General features: G+C 50.8%; 1 protein-coding gene across 1 annotated transcript in view; it reads right to left on the reverse strand.

Annotated features, from left to right (window-relative positions):
• ZMYM2 (zinc finger MYM-type containing 2) overlaps positions 1-12,153 on the reverse strand; it is a 241,936-nt gene that overhangs the window by 84,340 nt on the left and 145,443 nt on the right. The window contains exons 12-16 of the mRNA XM_075337404.1: positions 9,912-9,946; positions 9,663-9,792; positions 3,010-3,140; positions 2,259-2,901; positions 2,035-2,148 (exon numbers count right to left, since the gene is read on the reverse strand). Of these exons, the coding sequence (XP_075193519.1) occupies positions 2,035-2,148; positions 2,259-2,901; positions 3,010-3,140; positions 9,663-9,792; positions 9,912-9,946 (1,053 nt within the window). The remainder of the gene's footprint in view (positions 1-2,034; positions 2,149-2,258; positions 2,902-3,009; positions 3,141-9,662; positions 9,793-9,911; positions 9,947-12,153) is intronic.

Raw genomic sequence — 12,153 nt, forward strand, 5'->3', positions numbered from 1 at the left:
ATATGCTCGGAGGGAGGAGCTACACTTTTAGTGTAGTACTTTGTGTGTCCTCCGGAGGCAGAAGCTATACATCCATGGTCTGGGTCTCCCATAGGAACGATGAAGAAATAGTCACTGCATGTGCGTCTCAGAACGCAGCCAAAAAGCTGCGTTCTGAGACGCATTCAGCAGAACGCAACGTGCGCACATTCCTGCAGAATTCATGCGTTCTGGATGCTTGCTCTGCCATGGGAAAAGCATCCAGAGCGCACATTTTTGACAGTGCGGTCGCACTCGGCTCTGCTGCATCCCATTAGACTTGCAGCAGAGCAGACTGGGACCAGAATGTCAAAAAGAGCACATGGCTGGCTGCGGGAGACAGCCGCGCGATAAGAATGAACTCGGGTGAACTTCACCCGACTTCATTGTGATCGCGTGGCTCTGTCCGTGTGCCGTGGCTTGATTTGCGGTCACAGGTGAAGGACTCACCTGTGACCGCAAATCTGAGTGACTGCAGTGAGCCGCTCGATCACCGGTGCCGTCACTCAGGTTAACCTGAGAGACGTACCCGCACACATCCCGACATTACCGCCGACGTCACCGCACACATCACAACATTCCCACACACATCCTGACATTACCGCCTACATCCCCGCACACATCCCGACATTCCCTCCGACATCCCCGCACACAACCCAACACTACAGGCCTCATCATCACCGCACACACACCGGCATTACCTCAGTGACGTCCCCGCTGACAGCGCGACTCACTTCAGTTGCTGCATGGAGCAGACAGGAGCGGCGGTGTTCTACTGCCGCTCCTGTCAGCTTCATGTAGCAGAGCTGGATGTGTCGCGGGACCTCGTGGATTACGCCGGACCTGGAGGTGTGTTTGGGGATTTTAATAAAGTGGTGAAAGAGGGTGGTTTTTGTCTTTTATTTTAAATAAAGGAGTTTTCGGGTGTATGTGTTTATTTACTTTCACCAAGTTAATCATTGGGGGTATCTCATAGACGCCTGCAACGATTAACTAGGACTTAGTGGCAGCTATGGGCTGCTGCCATTAACTCCTTATTACCCAGATTGCCACCGCACCAGGGCAGTTCTGGATGAGCCGGGTACAGTCCCGGGACTATCGCATCTAATCCATGCGGCAATTCCGGGCGGCTGCTGGCTGATATTCTACGCTGGGGAGCGCCCCATAACGTGGGGCTCCCCATCCTGAGAATACCAGCCTTCAGCCGTGTGGCTTTACCCTGGCTGGTATCAAAATTAGGGGGGACCGCACGCCAGTTTTTTAAATTATTTATTTTACTGCACTACATAGACCCGCCCACCGGCGGCTGTGATTGGTTGCAGTGAGACAGCTGTCAGTCAGCATGGGGGCGTGTCTGACTGCAACCAATCATAGGCGCTGGTGGGCGGGGGAAGCAGGGAATACGAGATTGAATAATGGGCGGCCAGCATTTTCAAAAGCAGGAGAAGCCGCCGGAGCAGTGTGACAGCCGTGCAGCTGATCGGTAAGTATGAGAGAGGGGGGAGAGGGATAGACCGACCGACAGAGAGACACAGAGACCGACAGATAGACAGAGAGAGAGACCGAGATTACAACCAATACGCACAAAAGAAATGACGTCACTTCTTAGAACGCGCGCTTCGGGCAGCAGCCGAAGCGCTGCGCTCTAATACGTCACGTGCGCACGGCTCCTGCACAATCTTCATAGATTATGCTGGGGAAGCATGACGCATGCAGTTACGCTGCGGTGCAGATCGCAGCGTAACTGCATGTAAATACGCAACGTGCGCACATAGCCTAACTATTCGTGTTCGGATAATGCTTACAGAGTAGTATTCCAATATTCATCATGACAAGAAAAACACTCAGGTTACCAATTAATTTCCATTAGGTTTGTTATTCGTGACGAATACCGGAATAGTACTTTGTGATTCGTTACGAATAATCCGAACATGAATATTGGATGCAGTACATAGAAAGCAATCTCAACCTGCATTATACAGGCGATACAAAAGTATTGGTCAAATTGCACCTTACCCCTTGGGAAGTCTGTTTCAAGATCAAGTTCTGGCTCATATGGCAAATCTGACAGGCCCGCCGGACTCTCTGGGGTGCAGTTTGTAGACACATCTGTATGGAGGCTATCTTCATCTGAAAATAAAAAAAAATAAAAAGGATGAACTCAGAATATACTACATAAAAATTCTCTACTTATGCAAAAAAAAAAAAAAAACACAAACAAAAAACCCCCCATAACATACCTGTGCCACCTTCTAGCTTATCATCAGTAATAGTAGTTTCCACCACATCAGAAGATCCTATAGACTGCAATGGGCTGTCAATCAGCAGAAAATCCTCTTCATCAATCTCCTCTTTCGCATCTTCCTTTGTGTCGTCGTCATCTTTAATTTCTTCTACATCATCATCATCATCATCTTCTTTTAGCGAATCTGTCTCCAGTTTTTCTTCATCTTTAATTAGCTTGTGCCAGGCTTCCTCCTTTAACACTTCACAGTCCAGTCGGGATTCATCCTTTATCTTCTTGTCCTCGGAAACATCTTCTATCAGTGATATGGAGTCATCCGATTCTTCCCCTTTAACGTCTTCAGACTTTAAAACGTCTTTAGGCTTTAAATCATCTTCAAACTTTAAATCTTCAGACTTTAAATCTTCAGACTTTAAATCATCTTCAGACTTTAAATCATCAGACTTTAAATCATCTTCAGACTTTAAATCATCTTCAGACTTTAAATCATCTTCAGACTTTAAATCATCTTCAGACTTTAAATCATCTTCAGACTTTAAATCATCTTGTACCTTCAATTCTACGTCTTTACAGCAAAGCTCTTCATGTAGTTCCTTTATTTTGTCTAAATCGGCAGGCACCAGAACCGGGACTGGGACCTGACATATACATGAAGCATAATTTAGCATTTTTAAAATAAGGATCAGACTTCTTGGTAACGTGAATGTGATACAATACGATGACCAATTTGCACCCCCTTTACTTACTGGAACAGGTAATGGAGCTGGGGCTGGTACTTTTTGACTGTAGAGATTCATAGGCACCGGGATATATACAGGGACAGGAATAGGCACTGGAACGTACTTTGTATTAGAATCGTTTGAATCTGACTCTTGATCTAGGAAAAGTAACAAAAGAAAAAAAAACCTTAAAGACGTTTTTCACATTACACAAGATAAGAGACTTCAAACATAAGTACTTATCACTGGGAGGATATAAACCACAAAAAAAGAAAATGCGGATGCCTAATAAAGTGAAGTAAGTACGGCATAGGGCAATCTACAACCCCTGACAGACGTGCGCTTCTCTAGAGTTTAGGCACTCTGAGGTACAAATACAGCACCTCACAAAAGCACCGAATGGCGGCACACCGGGTGACTAAGGTCTGCACACACTGGCTAACACCAGTTAGGTAAGATTACTAATAGGGATGATCGAATACTTCGATTATTCAGCTTCGCGAATATTTTCCGAACACCTCGACGCTACTCGACTATTCGATGCACAATGTAAGTCTATGGGAAGCCCGAATAGTTGTTATTCGGGATTCCCATAGACTTACATTGCGCATCAAATATTCGCGAATAGTTGAATAGCGGCGAGGTGTTCGGAAAGAAGGGAATTTTGTTACTTACCGTAAATTCCTTTTCTTCTAGCTCCTATTGGGAGACCCAGACGATTGGGTGTATAGCACTGCCTCCGGAGGCCACACAAAGCAATTACACTAAAAAGTGTAAGGCCCCTCCCCTTCTGGCTATACACCCCCAGTGGGATCACTGGCTCACCAGTTTTAGTGCAAAAGCAAGAAGGAGGAAAGCCAATAACTGGTTTAAACAAATTCACTCCGAGTAACATCGGAGAACTGAAAACCGTTCAACATGAACAACATGTGTACCCGCAAACAAACCAAAAATCCCGAAGGACAACAGGGCGGGTGCTGGGTCTCCCAATAGGAGCTAGAAGAAAAGGAATTTACGGTAAGTAACAAAATTCCCTTCTTCTTCGGCGCTCCATTGGGAGACCCAGACGATTGGGACGTCCAAAAGCTGTCCCTGGGTGGGTAAAGAATACCTCATGTTAGAGCTGCAAGACAGCCCTCCCCTATAGGGAGGCAACTGCCGCCTGCAGGACTCTTCTACCTAGGCTGGCGTCCGCCGAAGCATAGGTATGCACCTGATAATGTTTGGTGAAAGTGTGCAGACTCGACCAGGTAGCTGCCTGGCACACCTGTTGAGCCGTAGCCTGGTGTCGCAATGCCCAGGACGCACCCACGGCTCTGGTAGAATGGGCCTTCAGCCCTGATGGAACCGTAAGCCCAGCAGAACGGTAGGCTTCAAGAATTGGTTCTTTGATCCATCGAGCCAGGGTGGCCTTAGAAGCCTGCGACCCTTTGCGCTTACCAGCGACAAGGACGAAGAGTGCATCCGAACGGCGCAAGGGCGCCGTGCGGGAAATGTAGATTCTGAGTGCTCTCACCAGATCTAACAAATGTAAATTCTTCTCATACTGATGAACTGCATGAGGACAAAACGAAGGCAAAGAGATATCCTGATTAAGATGAAAAGAGGATACCACCTTCGGGAGAAACTCCTGAATGGGGCGCAGCACTACCTTGTCCTGGTGGAAGACCAGGAAGGGAGCCTTGGATGACAGCGCTGCCAGCTCAGACACTCTCCGAAGAGATGTGATCGCTACCAGAAAAGCCACTTTCTGTGATAGTCTAGAAAGCGAAACCTCCCTCAGAGGCTCGAAGGGCGGCTTCTGGAGGGCAACTAGTACCCTGTTCAGATCCCATGGATCTAACGGCCGCTTGTACGGGGGTACGATATGGCAAACCCCCTGTAGGAACGTGCGCACCTTAGGAAGGCGTGCCAAACGCCTCTGAAAAAAGACGGATAGCGCCGAGACCTGACCTTTAAGGGAGCCGAGCGACAAACCTTTTTCTAACCCAGATTGCAGGAAAGAAAGAAAGGTAGGCAATGCAAATGGCCAGGGAGACACTCCCTGAGCAGAGCACCAGGATAAGAATATCCTCCACGTTCTGTGGTAGATCTTAGCGGACGTGGGCTTCCTAGCCTGTCTCATGGTGGCAACGACCCCTTGGGATAATCCTGAAGACGCTAGGATCCAGGACTCAATGGCCACACAGTCAGGTTCAGGGCCGCAGAATTCCGATGGAAAAACGGCCCTTGGGACAGTAAGTCTGGTCGGTCTGGTAGTGCCCACGGTTGGTCGACCGTGAGCTGCCACAGATCCGGATACCACGCCCTCCTCGGCCAGTCTGGGGCGACGAGTATGACGCGGCTGCAATCGGATCTGATCTTGCGTAGCACTCTGGGCAAGAGTGCCAGAGGTGGAAACACATAAGGGAGCCGGAACTGCGACCAATCTTGCACTAGGGCGTCTGCCGCCAGCGCTCTTTGATCGCGAGACCGTGCCATGAAGGTTGGGACCTTGTTGTTGTGCCGGGACGCCATTAGGTCGACGTCCGGCCTTCCCCATCGGCGACAGATTTCCTGAAACACGTCTGGGTGAAGGGACCATTCCCCTGCGTCCATGCCCTGGCGACTGAGGAAGTCTGCTTCCCAGTTTTCTACGCCGGGGATGTGAACTGCGGATATGGTGGAGGCCGTGGCTTCCACCCACATCAGAATCCGCCGGACTTCCTGGAAGGCTTGCAGACTGCGTGTCCCCCCTTGGTGGTTGATGTATGCCACCGCTGTGGAGTTGTCCGACTGAATTCGGATCTGCCTTCCTTCCAGCCACTGCTGGAAGGCTAGTAGGGCAAGATACACTGCTCTGATTTCCAGAACATTGATCTGAAGGGTGGACTCCTGCTGAGTCCACGTACCCTGAGCCCTGTGGTGGAGAAAAACTGCTCCCCACCCTGACAGACTCGCGTCTGTCGTGACCACCGCCCAAGACGGTGGTAGGAAGGATCTTCCCTGTGATAATGAGGTGGGAAGAAGCCACCACTGCAGAGAGTCCTTGGCCGTCTGGGAAAGGGAGACTTTCCTGTCCAGGGATGTTGACTTCCCGTCCCATTGGCGGAGAATGTCCCATTGAAGTGGGCGCAGATGAAACTGCGCAAACGGGACTGCCTCCATTGCCGCCACCATCTTTCCGAGGAAGTGCATGAGGCGTCTTAAGGAGTGCGACTGACTTTGAAGGAGAGCCTGCACCCCAGTCTGTAGAGACCGCTGCTTGTCCAGCGGAAGCTTCACTATCGCTGAGAGAGTATGAAACTCCATGCCAAGATACGTTAGTGATTGGGTCGGTGACAGATTTGACTTTGAGAAGTTGATGATCCACCCGAACGTCTGGAGAGTCTCCAGTGCAACAGTCAAGCTGAGTTGGCATGCCTCTTGAGAGGGTGCCTTGACCAGTAGATCGTCCAAGTAAGGGATCACAGAGTGTCCTTGAGAGTGCAAGACTGCTACCACTGCCGCCATGATCTTGGTGAACACCCGTGGGGCTGTCGCCAGACCAAATGGCAGAGCTACGAACTGAAGATGGTCGTCTCCTATCACGAAGCGTAGAAAGCGTTGGTGCTCTGTAGCAATCGGCACGTGGAGATAAGCATCCTTGATGTCTATTGATGCTAGGAAATCTCCTTGAGACATTGAGGCAATGACTGAGCGGAGGGATTCCATCCGGAACCGCCTGGCGTTCACATGCTTGTTGAGCAGTTTTAGGTCCAGAACAGGACGGAATGAGCCGTCCTTTTTTGGCACCCCAAAGAGATTGGAGTAAAAACCTTGACCTCGTTCCTGAAGAGGAACAGGGACCACCACTCCTTCTGCTCTTAGAGAATTCACCGCCTGCAGAAGGGCATCTGCTCGGTCGGGATGTGGGGAAGTTCTGAAGAACCGAGGCGGAGGACGAGAACTGAACTCTATCCTGTACCCGTGAGACAAAATGTCTGTTACCCACCGGTCTTTGACCTGTGGCAGCCAAATGTCGCAAAAGCGGGAGAGCCTGCCACCGACCGAGGAGTCCTTACCTTTGGACTGTTTAATGATTTCCGCCAATTGCTCACCAAACAGTCTGTCTCCAGATAATGGCAAGCTGGTTAAACATTTTTTAGAAGCAGAATCTGCTTTCCATTCTTTTAACCACAAGGCTCTGCGCAAAACTACAGAGTTGGCGGATGCCATTGAGGTACGGCTCGTAGAGTCCAGTACCGCATTGATAGCGTAGGTCGCAAACGCAGACATTTGTGTAGTTAGGGACGCCACTTTGCGGCACTGCTGGACGTATGAGAGAGTCCACCTGTGCCAGACCAGCTGAAATAGCTTGGAGCGCCCACACGGCCGCGAATGCTGGAGCAAACGACGCGCCGATAGCTTCATAGACAGATTTCAACCAAAGGTCCATCTGTCTGTCATTGGCATCTTTAAGTGAAGCCCCATCCTCCACTGCAACTATGGATCTAGCTGCAAGCCTGGATATTGGAGGGTCCACTTTTGGACACTGGGTCCAGCGTTTGACCACGTCAGGGGGAAAAGGATAACGTGTATCCTTAAGGCGTTTAGAAAAACGCTTGTCCGGATAAGTATTGTGTTTCTGGATGGATTCTCTGAAGTCAGAGTGGTCCAGAAAAGTACTCAATTTACGCTTGGGATACAGGAAATGGAATTTCTCCTGCTGTGCAGCTGCCTCCTCTGCAGAAGGGGCTGGGGGAGAAATATCCAACAGCCTATTGATGGCCGCTATAAGGTCATTTACCATGGCGTCACCATCTGGCGTATCCAAATTGAGTGCGGCGTCAGGACAAGACTCCTGATCACCCACCTCTGAGTCATCATATAGAGACCCTTCTCGCTGAGACCCTGATCCGCGTGATGACGTGGAGGGTCTCTCCCAGCGAGCTCGCTTAGGCGGACTGGGACTGTCATCGGAGTCAGAGCCCTCAGCCTGTGATGCCTGGGACCCCCTTGAATTACGGATTAATTCCAGCTGAGGGGGGCCGGGGAACATAGACACAGCGGTGTCCATGGTCTGAGCAACTGGCCTGGACTGCAAGGTTTCCAGGATTTTTGCCATAGTCACAGACATTTTATCAGCAAAAACTGCAAATTCTGACCCCGTCACCGGGGCAGGGTTCGCAGGCGACTCTGCCTGGGCTACCACCACCATAGGCTCTGGCTGACGAAGTGCCACTGGGACTGAACATTGCACACAATGAGAGTCGTTGGAGCCTGCTGGTAGATTAGCCCCACATGCTGTACAAGCAGTGTAAGCAGCCCTTGCCTTGGCACCCTTGCGTTTTGTGGATGACATGTTGTTGTCTCCCCAGAGTAATATAGGGTATACAGCCAAGAAGCGACCAAACAGTGCAGTATATATATATATAAATATATCTGGTACAGCGAAAAAACAGTACACAAATATAACACTGTGGCACTAGTGGGGCCGCACGTATGTGCTGCTTACCGCCCGCTTAGCGCGGGTGTGTGGTCGCCAGAAATCCCTAGCCTGGGTCCCCCAGAGCCTGCGTCCGTTCTCCAGCCAGACTGCATGTGTATAATGGCTGCCGGCGTCCTGGGGAGCTGCAAGCCTGGGGGCGGGCCTAGGGCGTGCACAGAGAAAAAGCGCGAAGCCTGTGTCCTACTGTGCTCAGTGAGAGGGCTGGAGCATGTAAATCGTGCTCCAGCCCTCGGCGCTGCCGATTGAACAACGTCTCTCCCCTACCCTGATTGACAGGGTGGGGGGCGTTAACGAAGCGGAGCTAGGCCGCAGAACAAACCAGGAACTAAATTTAGAAGCGCCGCCGCCGTAAAAGCGCGGTCGGCGCGTCCCCGGCGCACTACAAGTCGCAGCTGCGCCGCCGCTCCAGGGGCGGTCGGCGCGGCGATCCACACACATAAAGTCCCCCAGTAATCTGCGGGGACTATAAGCCCAGCGCACAGCGCTACAGTCCCCGGCGCACTAGCACACCCAGCAAGTCTGGGATGTGCGTGGCCTGTCATACGGGGACACAGAGTACCTGAAAGTTGCAGGGCCTTGTCCCTGAACGGCACTCCCGCTCCACATCCAGCAGGTTCTATGGGTCTGTGGATGGAGCCCGGCCTCAGGGCTTGGTGGCCGGTAAGATCCCACTTCCTCAGAGCCCCTCAGGGGGATGGGGAAGGAAAACAGCATGTGGGCTCCAGCCTCCGTACCAGCAATAGGTACCTCAACCTTACAAACCACAAGTGGGGTAAGAAGGGAGCATGCTGGGGGCCCCATATGGGCCCTCTTTTCTTCCATCCGATATAGTCAGCAGCTACTGCTGACTAAACAGTGGAGCTATGCGTGGATGTCTGACCTCCTTCGCACAAAGCAGAAAACTGGTGAGCCAGTGATCCCACTGGGGGTGTATAGCCAGAAGGGGAGGGGCCTTACACTTTTTAGTGTAATTGCTTTGTGTGGCCTCCGGAGGCAGTGCTATACACCCAATCGTCTGGGTCTCCCAATGGAGCGCCGAAGAAATATTCAAAGCTGAATAATCGAAGTATTCGATCATCCATAATTACTAACATTGGCAAGTGAAATCTTATAACATACGGTGAAACATTGTCTGCTTAGATGTCAGCGGTTCACCTGCTGTATTCTACCATCCTTATTAAAAAAGGAAATATTGCATAAATTAGAATACCTGTCTGGCAAGACTTGGCCTGCATGTGAGGTTTACAGTAGGTGGCCTTGGTCATAGACAGTGGCTTGCACAGCACAGCCTTATTCTTCATGTCTTTAGGTGCTGCAGGAGAAGAGGAAGAATTTGGACCCTGTAATAGAAAAGATTCATTTTTCAATATCTCTATCTATATTTAAATACACACACAAACCAAACCATATATAGAACAGATGCCTCATACAACATCTACACAAAAAAATAAGTATATACCGTAGCTCTTGGCCGTGAAGCTTGAACACCTTGATCTGTGAATAAGCATACAATAAGTCATAAATACACAAAGTATGAGGTGTAGGAAAAGAAGGGAATTTTGTTTACTTACCGTAAATTCCTTTTCTTCTAGCTCCTATTGGGAGACCCAGACAATTGGGTGTATAGCTTCTGCCTCCGGAGGCCACACAAAGTATTACACTTTCAAAAGTGTAACCCCTCCCCTGTGCCTATACACCCTCCCGTGGATCACGGGCTCCTCAGTTTTGGTGCAAAACAGGAAGGAGAAAACTTATAAATTGGTCTAGGGTAAATTCAATCCGAAGGATGTTCGGAGAACTGAAAACCATGAACCAAAAGAACAATTCAACATGAACAACATGTGTACACAAAAGAACAACCAGCCCGAAGGGAACAGGGGCGGGTGCTGGGTCTCCCAATAGGAGCTAGAAGAAAAGGAATTTACGGTAAGTAAACAAAATTCCCTTCTTCTTTGTCGCTCCATTGGGAGACAAAGACAATTGGGACGTCCAAGAGCAGTCCCTGGGTGGGTAAAAGAATACCTCAATAAAAAGAGCCGAAAAACGGCCCCCTCTTACAGGTGGGCAACCGCCGCCTGAAGGACTCGCCTACCTAGACTGGCGTCTGCCGAAGCATAGGTATGCACTTGATAGTGTTTCGTGAAAGTGTGCAGACTAGACCACGTAGCTGCCTGACACACCTGCTGAGCCGTTGCCCGGTGCCGCAATGCCCAGGACGCACCCACGGCTCTGGTAGAATGGGCTTTCAGCCCTGAAGGAAGCGGAAGCCCAGAAGAACGGTAGGCTTCGAGAATCGGTTCCTTGATCCACCGAGCCAAGGTTGACTTGGAAGCCTGCGAGCCCTTACGCTGGCCAGCGACAAGGACAAAGAGCGCATCTGAACGACGCAGGGGCGCCGTGCGAGACATGTAGAGCCGGAGTGCTCTCACAAGATCCAAAGAGTGCAAATCCTTTTCACACTGGTGAATTGGATTAGGGCAAAATGAAGGCAAGGAGATATCCTGATTGAGATGAAAAGGGGATACCACCTTAGGGAGAAATTCCGGGACCGGACGCAGAACCACCTTATTCTGGTGAAACACCAGGAAGGGGGCTTTGCATGACAACGCTGCGAGCTCAGACACTCTCCGAAGTGATGTGACTGCCACTAGGAAGGCCACCTTCTGCGAAAGACGTGATAGAGAGACATCCCGCAGCGTCTCGAAAGGTGGTTTCTGAAGAGCCGTTAGAACCCTGTTAAGATCCCAGGGTTCCAGCGGACGCTTGTAAGGTGGGACTATGTGGCAAACTCCCTGCAGGAACGTTCGGACCTGCGGAAGCCTGGCTAGACGCTTTTGAAAAAACACGGAGAGCGCCGATACTTGGCCCTTGAGAGAGCCGAGTGACAAACCCTTGTCCATTCCATATTGAAGGAATGAAAGAAAAGTGGGTAAGGCAAACGGCCATGGAGGAAAACCGTTATTAGCGCACCAGGATAGGAAGATTTGCCAAGACCTGTAATAGATCTTGGCGGACGTAGGCTTCCTGGCCTGTCTCATGGTGGCATCCATCCCAAGGTACGTCAGTGATTGGGTCGGTGTCAACTTAGATTTCGGGAAGTTGATGATCCACCCGAACCGCTGGAGAGTCGCCAGAGCGACGGATAGACTTTGTTGACACGCCACCCGAGACGGGGCCCTGACTAGGAGATCGTCCAAGTAGGGAATCACCGAGTGGCCCTGAGAATGCAGGACCGCCACAACGGATGCCATGACTTTGGTGAAAACCCGTGGGGCAGTCGCCAAGCCGAAAGGCAATGACACGAACTGAGTTGCAGGGCCCGGTCCCTGAGGTTGAAGAGGCTCCGGTCCGGCACGTTCCCACAGGGGCTGCGGATGGAGCACGGTCCCAGCAAATGGATGACCGCTTAGGATCCCACTTCTCCCAGAGCCGCATAAGGGATGGTGAAGGAGACGGCATGTGGCTCCAGCCTCTGTACCCGGAATGGGTACTTCAACCTTAACAACACCGCCGACGTAGTGGGGTGAGAAGGGAACATGCCGGGGGCCCCATGGGGGCCCTCTTTTCTTCCAACCGACATAACTAAGTATGAGAATGCACGAGTGGATGTGTGCCTCCTTCCACACAAAGCATAAAACTAACTGAGGAGCCCGTGATCCACGGGAGGGTGTATAGGCAGAGGGGAGGGGTTACACTTTTTA

This window comes from Anomaloglossus baeobatrachus, chromosome 2, assembly GCF_048569485.1.
Source record: "Anomaloglossus baeobatrachus isolate aAnoBae1 chromosome 2, aAnoBae1.hap1, whole genome shotgun sequence".
NCBI lineage: Eukaryota > Metazoa > Chordata > Amphibia > Anura > Aromobatidae > Anomaloglossus > Anomaloglossus baeobatrachus.